The sequence below is a fragment of the Thalassophryne amazonica genome, chromosome 15 (genome assembly GCF_902500255.1).
Source record: "Thalassophryne amazonica chromosome 15, fThaAma1.1, whole genome shotgun sequence".
Taxonomy (NCBI): Eukaryota; Metazoa; Chordata; class Actinopteri; order Batrachoidiformes; family Batrachoididae; genus Thalassophryne; species Thalassophryne amazonica.
This window is the reverse complement of record NC_047117.1, coordinates 78281162-78306318: the sequence shown is the minus strand read 5'-3', so window position 1 is coordinate 78306318 and position 25157 is coordinate 78281162. Positions and strand designations below refer to the sequence as shown.

Sequence of the window (25157 nt, the reverse complement as noted above, 5' to 3'; positions counted from 1 at the left end):
TTTAATTACTTTTCCGCCTCATTTCCGAAACTCCTGTAGTCTCTCCTTCGCTCTTTGGCCCACACTGCTCGGTGTATCAGACGCTGGAGCAGTGCGCGTCCAGGGAAAAGCCTGTTGAATGCGTCTCTCCATCGCGTCTTCCTTCTGCTCCTTGCTTCTGGTCGTCACCTCGAGCCCTCTTCTCCGCATCTCCTCCGCTGCCTCTCCCGGACTGCCGTATGTCTTGGAACCGTCGTGCCAGTGGATTTTGATATTGGTCAATGGTGTCTGGAACTTAACTCCATTTTCCTTTAGTACCTTCTTTATCCTTCCATAAGCTTTGCACTTTTGCACCACATCATAGGCATAGTCGTGGTCAAAACATATTGCATTTCCATTTATTTTAACACATTTCTGCCAAGCTTTCTTGAGGACCAGTTCTTTTGTGTCAAAATGAAGGAAGTTTACGATAATGGACCTGGGCGTTGCTCCGTGGTCGGGTCTCCCAGTCCGGTACGCACGTTGTATCATTAGTCTTGTCTCTGCGGGGAGATCCAGCTCTCTCTGCAACAGGTCCTCCACGAAGCGTATAACCAAGTCCCCTTCGGAAAGTTCCGGAACTCCGAAAATGCACACGTTATTTCTGCGGCACCTTCCTTCTAAATTTGTCAGCTTAGCTTTCAATATTTTCTGCTCTTTAAGAACCATAAGCAGAGCATCTTTCGCTTCCATGTTCCAATCTTCCACTTCACTTATGCGCGTTTGTGCTTCGTTTAATGTCTCCCATTGGTCTTGCAGCTCTGCGTTAGTGTCGTCAATTCTCTTATTTATGTCCATCTTGAATGTTTCAAACTCCCTCTTGAAGTCAGCCTTAACTTCATCTTTGAGTCAAAAATCCGTCTTTTATTTATTTTCGTAGTTCTACAATTTGCATGGTCAGTCCAGGTATCCCCTCTCGTGGCTCCGAGGTGTTAGCTGTTAGCATGCTAGCTTCGGTAGCGATTGGATTTTCTTCCATTACGGCGTTTTCTTGAGTTTTGTTTCGGGTGTTTCGAGTCTTTCGCCCCTCACGTTTGTCACCCCCACTCATCACACTCTTCGATGTATGAATTCAGGCTTCTTAGTTGTTTTGTGGGGTATAATAACTGCCATTTAAGCTGCCATTTCCCTCGCTGTCCGACCGGAAGTCCAAGAGGGCTTCTTAAAGAAAAATTAACAGGTCTGTGTGAGCCAGAATTCTTGCTGGATGGTAGGGGGTCAAATACTTATTTGCAGCAGTAACATACAAATAAATGATTAAAAAAATCATACATTGTTTAATAGGTTGTACTGACAGGGATAAGACAAGACCACAGACAGTGACTGGGTGAACTTATCATTGAAGATATGGTTTGAAATTGTTTGACGCTATCAGCTCCAGAGGAAGGTAAAACTACTCAGTTGGCCTGCTTATGACCCTGACTATAAGCCATAATTGTATGATTTCAGGTACAAACAATGGGTTTATCGTGGTATCACATCTCTATGTACAATAGTTAAACATAGTTTTGAACATTTATGTAAGGTCTATGGGTTGAGGAGACAGGATTTTTACAGATACTTACAAATCTCTGATTATTTCTGTAAAGAGGTTAGGGACTCTGACCAGAAAGAATGGTCTTGATGCATATAACTGCAGGAGCAGTAAAGGACTGATAAGTAAACTGTACCATTAAGAAGGACTCCACAGAAAATGTGAAGCAACACTGGGAAAAAGAACTGGACATTGTAATAACAAAGGACATATGGGTGACCGCTTGGAAAACACAGTCAACTACTACTAACTCATTGGGGTGGAGAGACTTTTGCTGGAAGAATCTGATTCGCTTCTTTATAACTCCTAAGCAAAAAGGCAAACAGACACTCAGCTGGGATGCTGGAGAGAATGTGGAGAAAACATGGTGGACCATGCCCACATATTTTAGTTGTGACCCCCATCCAGACTTACTGGAGGGAGGTGACGGAAGTCATTGTTAAGGTTTTGGGTTTTAGTGTGGATGGGACATTCCTTTATCTGTATTTAGGTAATTTTCCTGAGGAATTGGACAAAGATGATGAGTATCTCCTAAAACTTCTGATGGCTTTAGGGAAGAAGGCAATCACTAAATATTGGCATCAGAAAGACACCCCTACTGTGGGCACATTTGTTGGCATTGTAAAACATTTACACCTACTTGAGCAGATGACCTATTCCTTATGGCTACAAAAAGAAATTGGAGAGAGAAGGTGGGGAAAATGGTCCGTTTACATGAATGACAGAACCAACAACATAGGTTAATCAGTTATGTACTGATCATGATGTGCATTTACTTATTTTTTCCTTATTTTTTCCCTTTCTGTTTTTCTCAGTGTTCTTATTGTGACAAAAATACCATAAATAAAAAGTTACAAATAAAAAAAAAAAAATCATACATTGTGATTTCTGGATTTTTTTGTTTGTTTGTTTTAGATTGTCTCTCACAGTAGACATGCACCTAAGATGAAAATTTCAGACCCCTCCATGATTTCTAAGGGGGAGAACTTGCAAAACCGCAGGGTGTTCAAATACTTATTTTCCTCACTATATATATATATATATATATATATATATATATATATATATATATATATATATATATATATATATATATATATATATATATATATATATAATCACTTTGAGCAGATGGAATCAGTTAAACAGTGAAATCACCTGGTAGAATCAGTGGCTGCAACGAAAACCTGCACCCTCTTGGCCCTTTCTGGTACAAGTTGCCCATCCCTAATGTAGCACATGTGCACAGTAGTATGTAAAAAAAAAAAATAGCGATGTATGTGTACATGCGTTTGAAAAAATATGTGCTTTCATTGAATTCCTCACGGTGGAGGGTTGTGCATTGATGAATAAGTGTTTACTATTGTGATGCCTGTGTGAATGTCGGTACAGTCAGGAGGTTAAATAGTTGGGATTTCGAAAGACTGTGTCCATCACTTTGTCTATGATTTACTTGGCTATAGATAAGTGCATATGATGGATCCTGGATGCTGACTCTTGAAATTAAATAGAACTGGAAGGAGGTTTGTTAGGAACTTCTGACTCAACACGCAGAGGACAGTGATGCTTTCTTCTGCTGGATTCTGCTGGATTCTCACATGACTGCTGGCTTTTTCCTTTTTCCCAAGCTGAAAGAACACCTGATGGGACTACGTTACTCACTTTGAGAACTGTTTACTCCACACAGATTTACCATAGAGTTCCACACTGTTTGTATTTCTTCATAATTGATGTAAATAAAGTCCAAGACATATTCAATGACTTGCAAATGTTCATGTATCCATCCCCTGACTTGTCTGAAGAATTCTGACAATAGGTCCTTTCAGCTGCTCCCTTGTTTTCACTCTGGGTCGCCACCAGTGTTGCCACAGTTACTTTGAAAAAGTAACTTAGTTACTTTACTGATTACTCAATTGTAAAAGTAACTAAGTTAGATTACTGATTACTCAATTGTAAAAGTAACTAAGTTAGATTACTAGTTACTTTTTTAGTTACTTTTCCCAGCTGCCGACAACAACCCTCTGCCACCTCAACATGACAATGATACCTGTTTTGCCAAAACTCACTTTATAGTCACCCTTTCTTGACTTCAATGAAAATAAATACTGTTTTATAAAAAGTAATATAAAGACGTCTTTCTTGACCTCATATTTAACTGTTGACAGCACTGTAACAGTAAAACTTGCAATTTCGAGCCTACATTGTTTATAAAGGTAACTATTAAATTCTAACATTTTTCTAACATTTAAATTCTCTCTAAACATTTTACTTGTCGAAATTATTATTTTAAGCAATATTAGTTGTAGTAAAAAACGGCTTCAAAATTGCACCTTTAATCTAGGGGTGTTGTGGGGGAGGGGGGCACATCCTTGCCCCACGCCCCCATTCCATCTGGATTCGCCCCTGCTTTGGCGTTTGAGCACAAAGAATGGATAACATTTATTTATGCAGAAAACAGGACCAGATTTACAGGTAAGAAAGTTTTATTGTGTTTTCACATCATGTGGTCCTCAGAAAGAGAGTTTAGGTGCATTTGAGTGGAAAATAGTGTTAGTTGTTGACGCGTCGCGGAGGATCAGCTGTTTTTAACGACCAGATACAGAGCGGCTCAGCTCAGCTCTAAATAAAGGAGGAAAAGTATAAAAATGTCTTTGTAAAGCTCAGTGCAGGTGTGCTGATCACCGTGCTTTAAGAGGTGAGGACGAGTCGAGCAGCTGCAAAAAAACGCGGATGAAAAGCTCACAGCTCGCTTAAAGTGGGCAGTTCAGTCGAACCCGGACCTCCTGCCCACGGACCAAGTTTAATGCTGTTATCGACCCACAATGCAAAAATAATAGTAACGCACAGTGACATGGAGAAGTAACTTTAATCTGATTACTGATTTGGAAAGATTAACGCGTTAGATTACTCGTTACTAAAAAAAGTGGTCAGATTAGAGTAACGCGTATCACTGGTCGCCACAGCAGTTCCAAGGTGGATCTCCATGTTGATTTGGCACAAGTTTTACACCGGATGCCCTTCCTGACGCAACTTCACATTACTTGGAGAAATGTGGCAGGGGTGGGGTTTGAACCTGAAACCAAACGCACTAACCACTGATTACTTACAGGAAAAGGGTCCATCATCTTGGCTTTTACATTTTTAATTAATTTTTATCAAGTTGTAGAGATTTGCTTTGAGTTTGAATTTAGGGAAGATAATTTTAGAATTTATTATATTGGGAAGCCTGATTTACTTTTTGTATTTTAAATGGCCATAAACAAATTAAAATGTGTGAAATACCAAGGGGCTGAATACTTTTAGAGGGCGCAGTAATCAAGTAGGAGTCAAAACTTTTCAGCTGACCCTCGTGTAATGTTTTTGCATAAATTTTTTGTCTTGATTATAGGATGACTGGTTGTCTCCTGAAAAGTAAATGCTCCCAAGTGTTTGCCAGCATTCTCAGCTCAGATTCCCAGCTGAGAGAGCTTGACCTGAGTAACAATGACCTGCAGGATTTAGGAATCCGGCTGCTCTCTGCTGGACTGGAAAGTTCTAAATGTAGGCTGGAGATACTGAGGTAGGAAAACACACCTTCACCTGATCAAATATATATAAATGGACTACATTCATGTTGTACTTTCATGCTCAATGTGCTTTACAGCAATCAGTCACATTCACTCACCAATGTCAGGGTACTGTCATACAAGGTGCTCAACTTCACACCAAGAGCAGCTTGGGGAAACACCTCCGTTGGAAGCCTTACAGGACAAGTTGGAACATGCCCAGCTGTTAAACAATTTCTTGGATACTCATTCGACTGAAAGCCATCGAAAGCCGTCGGAATCTTACGAATGGTTTCCAACACGGAGGTGTTTTCCTGCGTGGCGACGTGCGAATCCGTCCGCACGTCTTTCATTACAAAATCTCCTTTAACAGTGGAATGTCCGGATAAACTGATGATCCTGACCTCTTCTGAAACTTCTCTGCTCTCTCACGATGTCCTGGGTCAACAGAGCCTTAAATTTGGAAGTTTTCAGCTTGAAACAGGCTGACGACGGCGGCTCAGGGCGCGGCGCGCCGTCCGGCACCGTGGGCAGTCCTTAAAGCGACAGTAACACTCCTTAATCTCTCATCAGCCCTTAAAATTTTCACCGAAAACCAGCTGAATTTCTCGAATGGTGTCCACTCGGATGTGTCTCACAGTTTCTGAAAAAATTTTGACCAAGCAAAGCGGCAGTCTCTGAGCCATTCCTAAACAATGAAAAATCAGACGAGAGGGGTGGACCACTCCTCACTCAAAGCCTGCCCACAGGCAAATGACGCAACCAACAGGCGTGGAAAAAACTCACGCATGCGCATGAAGGTTCAAGCTTGTCTGATGTAATCACACGTGATTCAAATCCATATAGTTTTTGAAAAAATAAAAAGGTCGGATAGTTTTCTCCCAGACCTCGTATTTCACTGCTAAAATGTCAGGCCCTGTCACAGACACATTTATATGGTAATGAATGTCCTTATACATTTTCTTATTTGTCACGTCTCTGATTGTATTTAAAGTGTAGGTGACACCAAAAAAATGTGCACAAATAATCAGTAAAATGATGAAATGTTGATATATAAAAAATCCTGAACAATAAAAGTTGATAAGTGAAGGATAAACTACAGCTGTCTGAGGCCTGGGCCTGCGGGTCTAGCTGTCGGGGGCCCTTGTGCGCTTCCTGGCCCCGGGGTTGGGCCAGGAAGCGCACATTACCGGAATGAACATTACCACGGGAACAGGCCCACTGAAGGCATGAGTAATGCTGGATGACCCTGCCTGTGACATAACCATCTGTGTGGACTTCTCATCAAATACACATTCTTTTGTTATGTCATGTTTGGATTTCCCGTTTTCTGTTTCTTCACCTTTGTAAAGCTTTTTAAAAACCTTGTAACAGTTATAATGGCCTAAGCAGTGGGGCACCCCTTTGAGTCTGGTCTGCTTGAGGTTTCCTCCTCAGTATCATCAGAGGGAGTTTTTCCTTACCCCTGTCACCTGTGTGCTTGCTCTAGGGGTTGGTAAGGTTAGACCTTACTTGTGTGAAGCGCCTTGAGGCAGCTCTGTTGTGATTTGGTACTATATAAAATTAAATAAATTGAAATTGAATTGACACACACACTCACCCACAGACCTACTCCCATAAACAAACCCGCCCCCGTCCCCGGACGACAACAACCATCCCAGTCTACCTCCACACCCACCCATCCAGGTGTTCACAATCACTGCCCTAAATGTGTAAAGCTACATTTTAAACTGTACTTTATTCACATGTTTACACACACACACACACATTGTGGTGTATAAGATGTGTTGGGGCAACTGTTTGTTGTGATTTGGCGCTATATAAATAAAATTGATTTGATTTGGTTTCTGGTGTACAGTAGCTCTGTAGGAGTACCATCAATTACCTTCTAACCCCCCGTACAATGACAATAATATTCTATAACATAACTAATTTACTTTATTAGAATAGGACTGACAAGTGATATTGACCAAACACATTTTTCATTAAATGTGCTTAAAATAAATTGCAGGTAAAAAAAATAATTTAATGGTCCATTTAACAACTCATGTATTTGCAAAATATCATTTCCACTAAACATTAACATGGACACAGTCAAAAACAACCAACAACAATAGTACAGCCAATGGAAGCAAAGAACCCTAGTTGTATGTGCACATGGAACATGTACCCGTGTTTGTTGATGAGCATAAGTAGCCTGACATTGTAATAGCTATTTATCACAGTTATTTTCAATGTGACCTGCATTAGTTACATTTTTATGCAGTAAAGACAGACAACAAGAAACCATTCACAGAGGCTCTGTGACAGGGCCTGATGGTCAGCCATTTTAACTTACATTTCTCTGTCCGCTAACATGTTAGCATCAAAAGTGTTTGCATGTTGACATGTATTGTAGTAAACGTTTAATTTAAAATCATTCCATTCTTGTTTAGGACAAACTAGTGTGGTCGGACCTGACGCTTTAGCTTGTCTTGATTAAATTATGGATGAAAAACAGTTTAAAGTTAAAGAATTCAGTGAAAGGACTTATCCTTGATCAGTGTTGCCATCACCTTGGTCAAATATCACTTCCTGAGAATAGTATCCTTAAAGGCTTACTGGAGATTTTTTATGTTGTGTTTAATGTAAATGTGACAGGGCATACAAAAATGTGGGAATGATTATAAAACACTATTTATTTTCAAAAATCATGTGTATTTTCATGTTTAATATACTTTTATGAATGAGAACATGTAGAAGTTTAATCTGTTTTTAATCCCTTTTCATTTTGACAGACCTGCGAAAGATGAACTCTGCTTTGTTTGGAGACAGCCCATTTTCCAGTGGTTTAAATTTTGAAAAATGCTTTAACAAAGAAAAAACATCTCAGCACTTAATAACCGGCATATTCCTTTACAAAACAACTCGAATACGGTGGTTATCTAACCAGTTTTAGACATTTGTGGATTGGACCCATTTTATTCACCAAAGCAATCCCAGGACAGGTTATATACATTTGTGGTAGAAAGTGTCTGCAAATGCATTTTGGGGCTGTCCAACTCCACTTGGCAGATAAACTGACTGAACAGTAAAATCGGGTGCAGGCCACAAAGAGGTTGTACTTAGTCGCTTAATTAGACTTGGACATCTTGTGGTCATAATGTATTCAGTCATTCCCTTAAAGGCGACCTGCATTGAAATAAATGCAGTCAGATCTTTGGACCAAAAAATGACTTATATTTACACATAAGATCCTTCTGAATGTAGTAAAGTAAATCTGCAAGCCCAGATCTGTCATTCAACGGAGAAATCTTCATTTGAAAATGACAAATTACAGCTAACATTTAGCCCTCCGCAAAACTGTCCCTCTCATCATGGACGCTGCCAAGACGTCAGTGAGAAGACCCTCTCCCAGCATGCATTGCGCGCGCCAACTGTAATTTGTGGATTTACGTCAGGTTTCATCTGCACCTTTTTCTTGTCTTGTGTCTTTTTCTTGGAAGGATCTACTTTTTTAAACTTCATATTGTCTTGCGGTATGCTTGGTGAGTACACATTTATTTGCGCTTGAAAATCATTTTGGAGGACTTTTTCATACGCCCGTTTGATTGAGTGGTGTTGCATTGAAAGTCTACTGTCTTTCGCCTCCGGTGTACCGTCGCGGGCTACGGAGGCGAGACCCGCAAATAATTCAAGTCATTAAAAAGATATAAACCTCTCTCAGCGGCCACGGAGCTCTGCGGCTCTGATTACGAGACGTGCCGCGCTGCGCATTTTGCCACAAGTCTGTCCTTGCGAGCAACAGGTGTCACAGGCTGCTTCGCATTAAAACGCGAGCGCATGCACTCGTTAAGCGGAGCGGAGGCAGAGAGAGGCGTGGGGGAAGAACGCCGCCCGCTGTCGATGTTGCCGCTGATCTGAGCATGAAGAGCTGTATCTCACATTCATTGCAGCTTACTTTTGGATGTTGAAACCAGGATGTGTATAACAGTAACATTACTAACAGATAAAATCAATTTCAATGCGGGATCGGACTGAATGCGGGAGCGCGTCGTCTTCTCACCGACGTTATGGAAATGATCCGGATGTACAAACTGTTTTCACAGAGGGCTAAATGTTAGCTGCAAATTTGTCATTTTTAAACGAAGATTTCTCCGCTGAATTACAAATTTGGGCTTACAGATTTACTTTACTGCATTCACAAGGGTCTTATGTAATACATATCAGCTATTTCTTTCTGAAATCTGACCACATTTATTTCAATGCACTTCTGACCTCTGATCGAAATGCATTCCAGTGAATCTGCTCTAGAAAACATGGGATGCGTCCAGCAAACTCATGGCTCAGTATTTTTGTCTGCCATGTTGGGAGAGGAATTCTCACGAATTAGCTTCAGACTGCCATATTGACAGCAACACCAAGATCATCAACACAGCTCAGTCCCCATCAGATAAATTTATAGCATAAAACAATGGGCTCAGATGCCCGAAGTGGAGTGGTTTTTTAATCCTAGTAATTTTTTTGTGTGTGTGTGTTTTGCAGACTGTTGGGTTGTGGAATTACTGAAGAAGGCTGTGTCTTTCTGGAATCAGCTCTGAGATTCAACCCCACCCATCTGAGAGAGCTACACCTTAGCTACAATCACCCAGGAGAGTTGGCAGTAAAACTACTTACTGACAGACTGAAGGATCCAAAATGTCGCCTGGAAAAACTGAAGTTAGCATTACTTTGTAAAAGTTCTTGGATTGTTCATTAGGTAGCTTTAGATAAGTGGTGCAATTTTTCCACACAGTCAAGTATGTTCTTTTCACTGTGTTGAGGACTGGAGAGACTATACTTAGGCCACTTAGTGGGATAAGTAGTTGGGCTACCAATATGTAGACCATTGTTCAATTCCTGGTCTGTGTCCATTTACTAGACACTTCATCTGCATTATACTAATCCACATAGCTCTAAATGAGTACTGGTCTTGGCTCGGGAAGTAAGCTGCAATAGGACTGGCGTGTCAGTCAGGGGGAATTACAGACTCTCTTTCACTTCATGCTACAGAGTATGTGGATAAGGCCTGCCACAAATGGGCCTCAGGATGTATATAGAGTGTCCTACTACTACTATTACTACAACTACTCCAAATCAGAAAATGTTGGGATGGTATGGAAAATGAAAAAAAAAAAATCCTCAGTGATTATTACATTTCCTTTGACCTTCATTTCAGTGCAGACAGTATGAACCAAGGTTATGTCATGTTGTATGTCATTTTTTTTGGTGGTCAACTTTGTTTAATTTAACATCCATCCGTTCCTGCAGTTCAGGTTTGCAACACATTTCCAAAAAAGTTGGGATAAGGTGATTTGGGGCTAGTAATGAGGTAAAAATATTAAATGATGATCTTATTTCATACAAGCAATGTCAACAGGTGATTATAATCATGATTCAGTACAAATGTATTCCATGTTAAAAAAGAAAAAAAAAAGGCTGAGTCTTCTAGGAACAAAGATTGACAGAGGATCTGAGATTGTCAACAAATCCATGAGAAACTTACTGAAATGTTTAAAAACAGGTTTCCTCAATGAAAGATTTGAAGTGATTTGCATATTACTCCCTTTACAGTGCATACTATCATTAAACAATTAAAGGAATTTGGGGGGCTTTCAGTGCACAAAGGACACAAGCCAAGGCTGAACACCTGTGATCTTTGATCCCTCAGACGACACGACATCAACAACCATCATTCATCAATAGCTGATATATGTTGTGTGGGCCGCTGAAGAGGAGGTACTGCTGGCCCAACACCACCAGAGGGCGCCCTGCTTGGAGTGCGGGCTCCAAGCACGAGAGGGCGCCAGACCCAGAAGAAGTGACAGCTGTCACTCATCCTCTGCACCAGCTGTCACTCGTTTATCACCACCATAAAAGCCGGACTGCAACTCCACCTCCCCGCCGAGAAATCGACTACCAGTACCAAGGTAATTTCTCTGCTGACTAATACGTTGTCTAACCTTGTTCTGTGTGCAGTCGCATTCCTGTGAAGACCCAGAAGAGGGACAAACAGGAGCTGCACGAGTGTGTATGATTTGGAGGTGGAGGTGCTCCCTCCTAACGGTGTCTGGACTATAAATTACTGAGTGTGCGGACTCACACTCACACATCATATTTCTGCTTTCTGCCAGCAGTACCAGGGTCGACAGTCGAAGACAGAGGCCACCTGGGGACTCGGGACTTGGCGGCTCCGGTGTTCTTCAGGCCGTTGGTGGTGGAAGCCGTGTGGGACGCGGCTTCTCTCTCGTCGGGCGTCTTCTATCTTCGAGCCTGCCCACACATCACCTGGTGTTTATTGACTGTGAAAATTACGACACGTTTCGTTGTGTATTATCACAACATTAAATTGTTACCTTTTGGCTTACTCATTGTCCGCTCATTTGCGCCCCCTGTTGTGGGTCCGTGCTACGACACCTTCCCAACAATATAACCACATGGGCAAGGGATGACTTTAGAAAACTTATGTCAAGTGCCACAGTACAGAGTTAGATTCACAAATCCCACTTAAGACATTACTGTACAAATAAAAAAAAAAAAATTAAGCCTAATTTTAACGTAGTCCAGAAGCAGCATCAACTTCTCTGTGCTTAGAGGCATCTGGGTTGGACCATCACACAGTTTAAATGTGTATTATGGTCAGTATTACTAGTCTTCTTTTTTTTTTTTGAAAGAAATGGACGGAGTGTGCTCCAGACCAGAGATAAAAAGTATCATTCAGATTATTGTCAGAAACAAGTTTAGAAGACAGGGCCTGTCATGGTATGGGGTTTTGTCAGCACCTTTGGCCAAGATAATTAAGACTTCTGTGATGTCAACATTAATGTAGAAAGGTACACGCAGATGTTAGAGCAAAGTATTCTGCCCTCAAAACAACATATTTTCCACGGATATCAATGCATTTTTCAACATAGCAATGCAAAACCAAATTCTACACATATGACAAAGGCATGGTTGCAACAGAAGAGCGCATTGATTTGGCCTGCCTGCTGTCCTGATCTGACCCCGTTAAACAATGTGTGGAGAATTTTGAAACAAATACATGATGATTCTGTACTGTTACACACCTCAAGACAGGTTTGCAGGAAGAATGGACCAAATAACACCTGAAAAGCTTCATCACTTGGTATCATCAAGGCCAAAACATGTTTTTAAATGTGAGAAACATTACAAGGTTGTAAGTGGTTTAGTATTTCAACATTTTTTTAAACGTGTTGCCGGCCTGAAATCGAGGAATTGATTTATATTAACAAATGAAAAGAAGTTGACCAGGAAAAACAAGAAGTATTTTGGGTTCATACAAGTAATGTCTGCTTTAAAATGAAAGTCAAAATAAAAGTAAGAATCACCGCAGGGCTTTTTATTTTCACTTTCCACACCATCTCAAGTGTTTACAACTTTTTCATTGAATTTAAGCTGGAAGTCTAGACTCCAGTCACTTTTGATTGTGTCATTTCAAATTTATTGTGGTGCACAAAGGCAAAATGACAAAAAATCGTGCCACCATCGAAATACTACTTCTGAGAGAATCTTTACAGTTTGCAGTAAAATACATGCTTCAGAAGAGGAAATGTTCTCGCTCTGGTTTGATGGTATGTTCCTTTCTCTCAGTGTGGACCATGATGAAGATCACTGGGTGAACCCACAGCTTCTGAACAAGTGTAAGCTTCTCAGCTGGTACTGTTAAACACTATGTGGACATAACAGAAAAGATATTGTTGCTCTGTTTGACAGACACGTGAGCTCACATTGGACCCCAACACAGTGAATGAAAATCTACTGCTGAGGGACGATAACAGAAAAGTACAAGTGACAGAACAAAAACAGCCATATCCAGATCACCCTGAGAGATTTGATCATAAGAAGCAGGTGTTGTGTCAGGAGGGTCTGACAGGGCGAGCCTACTGGGAGGTGGAATTTGATGGAATGGTGAATATCGGTGTGGCATACAAGAGCATTCCAAGGAAAGAAGGTGTAGACTCTGGATTCACCGACAAGATATGCTCTGTTACTATTCACACATCCAAAGGCTGCTCCATCTTTCATGGGCAAAGAGAGACTTTTATACCAATCCCAGTCTTTCAAGTCAAAGGATTCCAGGTGAGCCCAGAGAGATTTGGCGTGTATGTGGACTTCCCAGGTGGAATTCTGGCTTTCTATTGGCTGTCAGCTGAAGCAAAAACTCTCATTCACACCATTCACACCACTTTCACTGAGCCCCTCCACCCGGCATTCACCATTCTTAGTGGATCACTAACCCTGTGCACTGTAGCCAAGCTGGAAATGAATAATGTGAGTATGTTTATGGCTTCTTCTTGATGCATCACCTCAAGTTAGGAACACAAGAAAACCTAACATTTGGTCTTTCTCAATTCCAGGTTCAGACGTGCTTCACACCTGAACTGATAACTGAAAAAAATGGCATTTCATACAGGTAAGCCTTCATTATTTGTCTTGTGTCCTTATTTGGAAAGGCATGGTGATTAAATTGTAATTAATCACGATTAACACAAAAACAAGCAGTGATGGCGAAGGCGAAGCTAACGTTTATTTCGATCTACGTGCAACTTCAATCACCTGCTCCTAATTTCTGTTATGTATGTGATGATATTATTCCCTGCCACAAGTCCAGACATGCCCAGTAGGTAGCAGATAAGATACATACAAGTTAATCCACACCTGCTCCTAATTTTTATCATCCGTCTGGCACCCTTCAACCATCCAGCAGGTGTCAGTGTTTATCAGGTGGCTTGCATATGTATGAGATATTACATAAGAAAAGCAAACTCTTTGGATTAATAATGCACATCAAAATTCAACAAATCACTTTGTTCCTCGGTATATGTTCTATTAAAATGGAGACATATAACATTATAGCATTTATTATTTTTGAGTTAAGATGTTAATAAACTGGAAGCGATGGACTCATTCATTTAGCTGTCTGTTCATTCACTCATTGTATTTTACATGGTACAATGCCAAAACTTTTCCAAAGCCTAGAAATCCTGTTGTGTATCGTATTTAAAGTAAAAAAGTTGTTGTGTGGGCCGCTGAAGATGAGGTACTGCTGGCCCACCACCATCAGAGGGCGCCCTGCCTGGAGTGCGGGCTCCAGGCACCAGAGGGCGCTGCCGCCTTATGGGAGCAGCCTGGGTGACAGCTGTCACCCATCACCGGACACAGCTGTTCCACTCAGCACAGAGGTATATCAGGAGGACGGCGTCTCCACCTCAGTGCCGAGATATCGCCTTTAGACGAAGGTAACGTTCTCTGCATTTATATTCTGACTACATAGCTAACAGATTTGTTAAACCTTTTCAGGACAGCTGAATTGCTTAGATAAGTACTCACCTGCCTGTCATACTGTAACTGGAGGTGGAGGCGGCTTCTCCCCTCTCCGTTGCTGGGTGCGGTCGCATCCACGCCTGTGTTGTTGCTCTCTCCCGCCAGCAGTACCGGATCCGACGAGCGGAGGCAGTGGCCACCTGGGAATTCGGGACTTGGCGGTTCCAGTATTTCCAGGGTTCGGTGGCAGAGGAGATCTGGGTGGTTTCGGTTCGACTGAGACGGACGTCTCCTACCTTCGAGCCTGCCCACACGACACCAGCGGATTCGACCCCAAATTGTGATTGTTGTATTCCTTGTGCTCGTTTCACAATAGTAAACCTTGTTATTCACCTTCCTCCATTGTCCGTTCATTGCGCCCCCTGTTGTGGGTCCGTGTTCCTACACTTTCACAACAAAAGTATTAAAAATATGAAAACGCTTTAAAGTTTAATGTGTGCATGCAAAATTTTGTAAATCTGTTTGTTAGTCTTGCATATTTGGAGTAAAAACTATTCAGATTAAAATCTGGCTTTATGGCAAAATTTCACTATTAAACTTGGAAAAAAAATCAAGTATTTATACTGCATTTCTTTCCTTAGTATTCCCCCTGTTTGTAGTCTTTAACACTAGTATCAAAAACAAACTAAAATACTTGAAACATTCACTCGTGGACATTTTTTGCACCAGCTATAGTTCCATTAAAATGAAAAGAAAACACAGTATAACGTCAAACGAACCAGCTGAGTCTGTTTCATCATTCGGGCGACTTTCTGGGAAATTTTTTTTATGTTGAATCAAGTTTGACACCCCTTGTAAATCATGCCACTCATGTCAAATAATTCATGGCAGTAATGCACACAAGGTTGCTGTCAACCAGCAATAATCACAGAAAAAGAAGAACTTGTTGGTGATTCATGGCCATAATGCATGAGACAAAAGCAACACTGAAACATTAGTAGATGAAAAGAAGAAAGAGTGAGAGACGTTGATGAAGGATGCCGGATGAAATGGAGTGTGGTCCGTGAAGATGAGAGCTTTCTTCAGAGGGAAGAGATGCACTAGCAGGACCAAAATCCATACATATGTCATGTCTGCTGAAACAGTAGTCTCAATAAGAAACAGAACAACTTTGCAGAGTTTTTAAAATACAGGACGCCTCTTTACTTTGGATGAATCTGGCAGTTCATTGTTGGTGGGTGTAACAGGTCCATCAAGCAGAATCCAGATACTGTTCTGTGTCCTGCAGGTTCAAGTTCCCGGGGTCAGGTGTGTTCCGGTGCTCTTTGAGGGGTCTCGTGTTTAATGTGGTTCAGAAGAGTGAGGTCAGGTATCAGACTATCATATGGGACGAGGCACTTCTCCACACAGCTCAAAAGACAGCTGCAGGACCACTCTTCAGCATCCAGTGTACTGATGATGCTCTCCGTGAACTCCACCTGCCGCACTGTGAACCTGCTCCCGGTATCACAGTTATTCTCTGTATTCTTGTGTAAAATACCATGAAAGCATTCTGCTCCCAGTAATGTTTGATGGCTCCCTGTGTTCACAGATCAGCTGTCTGCCTCTCTGTTGTCCACATCGCTGACGGTGGCATGAACATCATCACACCGCAGGAGGTCACAGACACCCATGTGATTGTGGCCGTCTCTTACCTCTCTGCTTTTGGCCTCGTATTGGATCTTGCACGGAGGTTTGTGACTTTCTTGATAACACCAAAACTTGGCCAAGTTCTGCTCTTTCTGAAACCAACGGAGGGGGAGGAGCAATTTCTGCACGTGCATCTGCTCCCGGCCAACGTCCCAGTGCAGGAGGTAAATCATATCAAAAGTTTTGTATTAGGTCACATGTTTAATTTGTTTATCTTAATAGGGCAGTGCAGTCACGTTTGAACCTCTGCGTGATATCGCGGGATTGGACCACATCCAGGGACAGCCAGCACAAACATGGGAGAGATTAATCCCCGGACGAAGTTTTGGAGTTTCAGCACAAACCATTCAGGCCGGCTCGGTAAACATAGAAGAATACGCGCGTCTAGCAGCACGTCAAACGGACGTGCTGGTTTAAAATGGTTTCTGTCGGAACCCCCATCCTCCAAATGGTTTGTCCTGACACTCCTGCTGTCCGCCCTGGATTAGCCTCGCCCCACAAATAGCATCACTTCTAACGGAAAAATGGTGAACTGTTTTTGTTTTCGGCTGCAGTCACCAAAGCAGTCGCAAAAACTGCAGTTTTTTTTCAGTTCCTAGTGGAGCAGGGAAGACAAGGCAAATGAGAGAGGTCGTGTCGGTAAGTGTTAGCCTACACAGCTAATCAGAGTAACTGTGTTCTCTCACGTGCACAACCGCCTCGACATGTTTGAGCTCCGGGTCATAAATAACCCACAACACGTCCACTTTCCACCGCATTGTCACTTTTTCTTCGCATTTTCATTTTGTTTGCTGTCTAATTTGCCCAAAACCTCAGAGAAAGTGCCATGTTTCTGATGTGGACAGTCCCCGGATGTAGAAAAAATGCCATATGTGTCATATTTTAACCATTTAGTGCCTGCACTCAAATGAGACTTTCAGTCAGGAGGTTGCTGTTCTACACAATATGTCATTAAAGGATTGTGTACTGAAAGATTTTGCGTTAAGGGTGCATCTTGATATGCCAATTTGTGGTTTCAAAGCCAACTCATTTATTCATGAGATTTTTAATTGATTAAAAGCATTTAATATTCACATTAGCTCACTTTATAATATTAAGACAACATGAACATGTATGTATATGGACTTGTATCCGGCTACAACTTTGACATTCCACCTTGACCTCAGTGCTAATAGTAACGTAAGCCATGACAGGTAAATAGGGTGCGATAATGGGGTCGTGGCTAGCATGGCTGGGAGGCACACTGTGAAGGATTTAGGGGTATTGATTAGCATAAATGTAATATAGCATTCATAACAATCTGTTAATTAGTGTATGTTATCTTCTGTAGTTTTTTTTTTTCAGCATAATGCAATCTGCAAAACCAAAATCCTAAATCCTACAGGTTTGCTTTGAAAATATTTTCCAATATATTACTGATTACTTAATTTCAAATTATTCCATTTATACAGTGCCAAATCACAACAAATCTGCCTCAAGGTGCTTCACACAAGTAAGGTCTAACTTTACCATATTCTGTAACCCCATCAAAGTATCACAATATTAAAGTAATGCAACCTGATTACTTTGCATTGGTTTTTGATTACCTACAGTACAGTTGTGTTCAAAGTAAAGGTCGCTCGCGGTACACTTTGTCCCAAACAGGAAGTGCCAAATTGTGAGTCCACAGTGAAGCAGGAAATGTCAAATGTTGACCACTTCCTGGATTGACAGTATATGAGATCTTGTGGGAATTCAGTGGCAAGTTGAAACTGAAACAGGAAGTGCCAAATTTTGAGTCCACAGTGAACCAGGAAATGTCAAATGTTGTAGCAGTTGTAAGGGTGCTCTTTTGTACACCAGCTAGGGTGGGGCACAGCAAGCAGACACATACACATAAATACAATTTGCCATTAAATTAAACTGTTCAAGTTTTTCATTAAAGGGTGATTCTTAGACTATGGGCACTTATGTCCTTTGATCATATTGTATGAAAAACAGAAAAAGGGAAATTTCACACTTTTATAGTTATCTTTACAATGAAAGTGTGTTAAGAAATTTGTTCTAGTAGTCTATGATGACTTTTTCACCTTTTTTCAGCATCATTATATGCAAATATTGCTGTTTTGTGCTTGTCCCACACCCAGACTTTTGATCTTCAATGATAAAAATGAATGGTAAAGAAACATTTTTTCTAATGTTTTAAAATATCTCTGAATAAAATATCAGTAAAATAATCAAAACATAATTGGGGTATTCAGTGTCATACAACTGTTGTGATTTTTTTAAAACAAAATGTAGTTGTCCCACACTATTGCTGTAATTTCCACCACAACACTGTAATGTCCCTTTAAACAGTTTGTATGAGAGATTGTTTGGGTAGTTTCTATGGAGATAAACAGTGACATCAGAGCACATGTATATAGCGCCAAATCACAATAAACAGTTGCCCCAAGGCGCGTTATATTGTAAGGCAATGGTGTGGTGGAAATTACATTTACAAGGCCAATAGTGCCCGTAGTTAAAGAATCACCCTAAAACTCTTGCTGAACAATGAACGTTATCACAATTTCAGCTAAGGAAAAAAAGGGAAGACACCAGGCAGAGACTGTGTGTTTTTCCAGCTGCAAGGTTACATGGAGGCATTCTTAATACAGGGTTAAAGAGTTTTGAAGCAAAGGTTTTAGGCGGGCTATTGGTAAAGCAAAAATAAATCAATTTACATGACAGGGCATAGTTGTGAAGTTTTCTTTTAGCCATACATATGCTCTCCAGAAGCATATACAGAAAGCAAAAGTTTGAAGGACCTAAATTACATGGTGAGGACTATTTTTCCAGGTATGTGAGATGCAAATAAAGAAAATGCTTACATGGGGGGAGAGGTCTTGGGCTCCTCCTCACTTTAAGCCCCCCAGAAGCTGAAGATTTTTAGCCACGCTAATGCTCTCCAGAAACATTTACTGAAAAAAAGTCTGAAGGACCTAAATGACATGGTGAGATGCTGAAGAGCTTCGCTTGTTCGTGTCCATGGCATATACACATTAGCAGTGTGTGTAAAAAAAAAAAAAAAAAAGTGAGCAACGCTCAAAATCCTTCTATTATTTCCATATACACAAATGCATTCAGAACACTGCACACTGTATTCCAAAATCAAAACATGAAGAAACATTTATTAAATGTGTTAATGCTTTACAGAAAGTGAAGAAAAAAAAGAATATTAAGCTGTTCAACAAAATAGCAGTGTTTGCATGTTTTTGTTACAAGCTCAAATATTTACTGTATGAACTGAAAAATGCTTGAAGATTTATCTTTCCTGTGAATCACTGAACTGATATTAGTTGTATAACTCCTGTTTCTGAGAACTGCTTCACATGTGTTGAATAGAGTCAACCAACTTCTGGTACCTGTGAAGAGATATTCCAGTCCAGGACAATTGGACGACAATCCATAATTTTTTTGCATTTCTTGGTTTTCCCTCAAACAGCATTTTTTGTATGTCACCCCACACGTTTTCTATTGGATTAAGGTCCCAGGATTGGGCTGGCCACTCCATAACATTAATCTTGTTGGTCTGGAACCAAGATGCTGCTCGCTTGCTGGTGTGTTTGGGGTTGTGAGCTTGTTGAAACACTAATTTCAAGGGCTTTTCCTCTTCGGCATAAGGCAACACGACCTCTTCAAGTATTATGATGACTTCAAAGTGATTCGTGATCCCTGGTATGCAATAAATAGGCCCGACATCATAGTATGAGAAATATCTTTATATCATGATGTGTGATGCATATTGAAATGTTTCCTTTGTCTCTTACACTTTGTGCACACAGTCAGTGGTTGTGCAGCAGTGACTGAGAGCAATAAAGCAAATTAACTGATTATCTCAGAATAACGCAGCACACAATGTGCAAAACTATCATAATATGAAGACACTTTCATGTGGTGAAGCAGAAAAAGTTAAATATTTGTACTTGTGTTGGAGAGATGCTGGTGAACCCAGTACTGTCTAACAACATACTACTGTCTCATTAAAGGTCAAAGTGCAGCAAGAACATGCCAGGTTCATTCAGGCTCCATACTTCTGTTCTCTCAACATCGACCACAGTTACCGTCTCACCAGTAGCCCTGAAGAATTTGAAATACAACCACAAGTGAGTATGATAGAGTCTGATGTTTGAGGAACACCTAACCTTTGAAGATCATCTCATGTTCTTGGTTATATAATGAGTATCTTGCAGATTTAGCTGTGACTGGTCAAATCTGGATGTTGCAACACGTTTTCAGAGTGCACAGTTTTTTCCAAATTTTGGACCAAATTACCACCCAACCTTTGAGGTAATCCTGAGTAGAAGCACAAAAAAAGTGTGTTTGATGATCAAAGATCAGAAGGAAACAGTGTGGGAGCACAGAGTTGGTAACTGACTGGTAAGCGTAAATCCTGCAACAGTGTGGAATTTGACTGGGAAAAGTTAAGGAGTTTTCAGATGTGGAACTGTTCCAATGGGTTCTTCTCCATCAAAATCCAAATCTTTTTCCAGTTTTGTCTTCAGGCACTGTTGCAGAGGACACTGTGACCACAAACATTTCAGCAGATGAGAAGCTGCTGTGTGCTCGCAAACACTTCGTCGTACAGGTGTCCAATCCGGTTCTAGACAAGCTGCTGGACGGACTTCTGGATCGCAGGGTGATAACCGATGAAGAGAACAAGACAACCCGATTCAAACCCAGAGTGGACAAAGCCCGAGATATAATTGACATGGTGTGAGGGAAAGGCAAGATAGCAAGTTCGTACGTGATTGAACTTTTGTTCCAGTTGGATCCGTATCTTTGCAAAGATCTCAACTTAAGCTGATGCAGAAAATCTGTAATACATTAAAGTATCTGTCAGTGTGGTAAGAAACTTTTTCACCAGCCTTTTGTTGGTTATTTAATAAATGAAAAAAAAAATGTACTAAAGATGTTGGAACTTGCACAGTCCCAACCTAAAATTAAGTAAAGCTGAATTTACTAACATGGTATGTTGTTTTCTCAGGAAGTAGGCTTACTTTGTGTTCCTAGTGTTAAAAAGAAGTCAGCAGGATAGAGAACCTTTTCGTATCTTGCTCCAATCCTGTGGGACAATCTGTGATTCCCTACCCTTGGCCAAGTCTTGTAACTTCCTGTCCATCCTGAGGCATTCCCAAGCCAGCTGGGAAATATATTAATAATAAAGACGTCTTCCTCAGCAATGACATACAGTAGTGTTCAGAATAATAGTAGTGCTATGTGACTAAAAAGATTAATCCAGGTTTTGAGTATATTTCTTATTGTTACACGGGAAACAAGGTACCAGTAGATTCAGTAGATTCTCACAAATCCAACAAGACCAAGCATTCATGATATGAACACTCTTAAGGCTATGAAATTGGGCTATTAGGAAAAAAAAAGTAGAAAAGGGGGTGTTTACAATAATAGTAGCATTTGCTGTTGACGCTACAAACTCAAAACTATAATGTTCAAACTGCTTTTTTTTAGCAATCCTGTGAATCACTAAACAAGTATTTAGTTGTATAACCACAGTTTTTCATGATTTCTTCACATCTGCGAGGCATGGAGTCAACCAACTTGTGGCACCTTTCAGTTGTTATTCCGCTCCAAAATTCTTTAACAACATTCCACAGTTCATTCACATTTCTTGGTTTTGCTTCAGAAACAGCTTTTTTGATGTCACCCCACAAGTTCTCAATTGGATTTAAGTCCGGGGATTGGACAGGTCACTCCAAAACATTAATTTAGTTGGTTTATGACCAAGATTTTGCTCGTTTACTAGTGTGCTTGGGGTCATTGTCTTGTTGAAACACCCATTTCAAGGGCATGTCCTCTTCAGCATAAGGCAACATGACCTCTTCAAGTATTTTGACATATCCAAACTGATCCATGATACCTGGTATGCGATATATAGGCCCAACACCATAGTAGGAGAAACATGCCCATATCATGATGCTTGCACCACCATGCTTCACTGTGAACTGTGGCTTGAATTCAGAGTTTGGGGGTCGTCTCACAAACTGTCTACAGCCCTTGGGCCCAAAAAGAACAGTTTTACTCTCATCAGTCCTCAAAATATTCCTCCATTTCTCTTTAGGCCAGTTGATGTGTTCTTTGGCAAATTGTAACCTCTTCTGCACGTCTTTTATTTAACAGAGGGACTTTGCGGAGGATTCTTGCAAATAAATTAGCTTCACACAGGTATCTTCTGACTGTCACAGCACTTACAGGTTACTCCAGACTGTCTTTGATCATCCTGGAGCTGATCAATGTTCAGATCAAACTTGATCTGGACTTTGAATAATTCCATGTTCATTAAAATGTGGGGGAGTTAATTGGTACTACACAATCTGTACAAATAATGCAGTAAAACACGTTAACATAATATAAAACACTGTTTTACACCAAATTAATGCCTTCCTGCAAGCTACAGTGTTGTGCAAAAGTTTAATCACATTAACGATTAAACTAATCTTTATAAATATGTAAAATATGGTATTTTCAAGACACCCAACTGATGGACTTCGGTTAAAAATGCATGAACTCATGAAATCACTGAGCAGGGATTGAAAAGTGTCTGATTTTTATTAGTATTATCATATGCAGTGGCTTGCAAAAGTATCCATACCCCTTGCTATTTCACACATTTTAATTTGTTTATGGCATTTCAAATACAAAAAGTAAATCAGGCTTCTCAATATAAAATTTCTAAATTATCTATCTTAGACTCAAACTGAAAGTAAATCTCTACAACTTGTAAAGTAAGTCCCTTCGACTGCTCCCTTGTTTGCACTCTTGGTCGCAACACAACTTGAAATAAATTAATTAAAAATATAAAAACCAAAATGATGGGTTGCATAAGTAATCAGCCCCTTTGGTATACCACCTGTAAATAATCAGTTTGCCATTTTTCTTCAGACAAGTCAGGGGATGGATACATGAACGTTTCCAAGTCACTGAATATATCTTGAACTTTATTTACATCAATTATGAAGAAGTACAAACAATATGGGACTCTATGGTAAATCTGTGTGCAGTAGACAGTTCTCAAAAACTGAGTGACTGTGCAAGGAGAAGAGTGAGGAAAGACACCCAAACAACGCAGAAGAAGTTACAGGCTTCTGTGGCTGTGATTGGAGAAATTGTGCATAGTGCATATTTTGCATTTTGTATCTCCAGTTATACAGATTCATGATGAAATGGTATAGAGGAGGGTTTTCTTTCAGCAAAACAAATCTAGGCTTGCATCTCAGATGTACCTTCTGGCAAATTGTAGCTGAACTTTGTCATCTCTTTAATAAAACCCTCCTCTGTACCACTTCGTCATGAAGTTGAACATGCACTATGCTTAATTTCTCCAGTCACAACCACAGAAGCCTAGAACTTCTTCCTGGTTTTCTGGGTGTCTTGGTGGCTTTCCTCACTCTTCTTGCACAGTCACTCAGTTTTGAGAACTGTCTACTCCACATAGATTTACTAGAGTGCCACTGTTTGTATTTCTTCATAACTGATGTAGATAAAGTTTTTTGACGCATTCAGTAACTTGGAAAAGTTCATGTATCCATCCCTTGACTTGTCTGAAGAAAATGCAATTAAACTGATTATTTACAGGTATTATATACCAAAAGGGCTGATTACTTATGCAACCCATCTTGGCTTTTAGATTTTTAATTAATTTATGTCAAGTTGTAGAGATTTACTTTTAGTTTGAGTCTAAGGTAGAAAATTTATATTGAGGAGCCTGATTTATTTTTTTGTATTTGAAATGCCATAAACAAATTAAAATGTGTGAAATACTAAGGGGTATGAATACTTTTGCAAGCCACTGTGTCTGTGCGTGTGTGTGTATGTATATATATAATATATATATATATATCATGCCCATATATAGAGGGGGTTCTGATTTTTTTTTTCTGCTAATTTTTTTCTGATCTGGATATCAACGTTATGTATTTTCATTGATAAGCAACAAGCACTAACTGTTACACAGCTATTATCACACACCCTCAAGTTTCAATTTCCTCTGCCAGAGTAATCCCTTAAGTGACGAAAGGGGAAGCTGCTAGATAAACTTTTCCCATGGGGGGTTGAGAATTTTTGCTCCCTGGTCCCTGTCCTCCTCTGATATCAAACAGATTAGTAGGCTTGTAAATACCCATGTAGACACACAATTACACTTGTCTGGTTTGTAAAAACATATTTGTATGTATAAGCTGAGAAATAAAGGGAGCTTCTCCTTCCTGTTGCAAATACTGTAAAGGTGCAAATATTCGTGTGGGATTTATTATGCGAATTCCGCGAGTTAAACAAGGTCGCCAAATTAAATACAGCTATTTTAATACATAACGTACATATACGTACGAGGTCTGTTAGACAACTATCCGACCTTTTTATTTTTTGCAAAAACTATGTGGATTTGAATTGTGCGTTTGCATCAGCCAAGCTTGAACCTTCGTGCGCATGTGTGAGTTTTTTCATGACGCAACCGACAGGCAGGTATAAAGTTTGCATTAATGTTATCTTGGTTCTTCCTGGGTAGTTCTTATGGCAACTGATCCAATCCCAAGCAAGGACTATCTGTATATAAAAATGTATTTCCTAAAATGATACATTTTGGGTTTCACATGAAATTTATGTAGCTTTTTACCCCTCGAAATCCTCAAAAGGCTTCAAAGAGCCCCCCTGCGGCCCACTGGACCCCCAACTCAAGGATTTGAACCCCCCCCTTTCACATTCCTATATACGGCCCTGTATATATATATATATATATATATATATATATATATATATATATATATATATATATATATCGACTATGAAATTGAAACTACATCGATGTAAAAGGACTTCTTTGCCCTGAGTGATGTCTGAAGGCGGGTCGTGTCTGTGACGTTTCAAAGCGCTCCTCTGTCTTTGTGCTTTGTTTTTCCGCATGTGAGAGAACGTGGGGCGGTAACGGGAAGTCATTACTAAAAGACGTGAATCAGGAAATAAAAGTGTGTAAAACTGCTCACCCGCACCTCTTCTGCTCGCATTGCTTTCACTTTTTGTTTTTTTTTCAAGACGTT

General features: G+C 40.3%; 1 protein-coding gene across 2 annotated transcripts; it reads left to right on the top strand.

The window, feature by feature from the left end:
* Positions 1 to 12817: 12817 nt before the first annotated feature.
* LOC117525575 (FSD1-like protein) lies at positions 12818 to 21181 on the top strand. Of its 2 annotated transcripts, XM_034187453.1 has the most exons (5): positions 12818 to 13407; positions 13494 to 13549; positions 20097 to 20213; positions 20301 to 20487; positions 20601 to 21181. In XM_034187453.1, the coding sequence occupies exons 1-4, from the start codon at positions 13042 to 13044 to the stop codon at positions 20482 to 20484; spliced, it is 723 nt and encodes a 240-aa protein (XP_034043344.1). In that variant the 5' UTR covers positions 12818 to 13041; the 3' UTR covers positions 20485 to 20487; positions 20601 to 21181. The 2 variants fall into 2 exon arrangements, with proteins under 2 accessions (XP_034043344.1, XP_034043345.1); XM_034187454.1 differs by having other exon boundaries at positions 12827 to 13407; positions 20347 to 21181.
* Positions 21182 to 25157: the final 3976 nt, after the last annotated feature.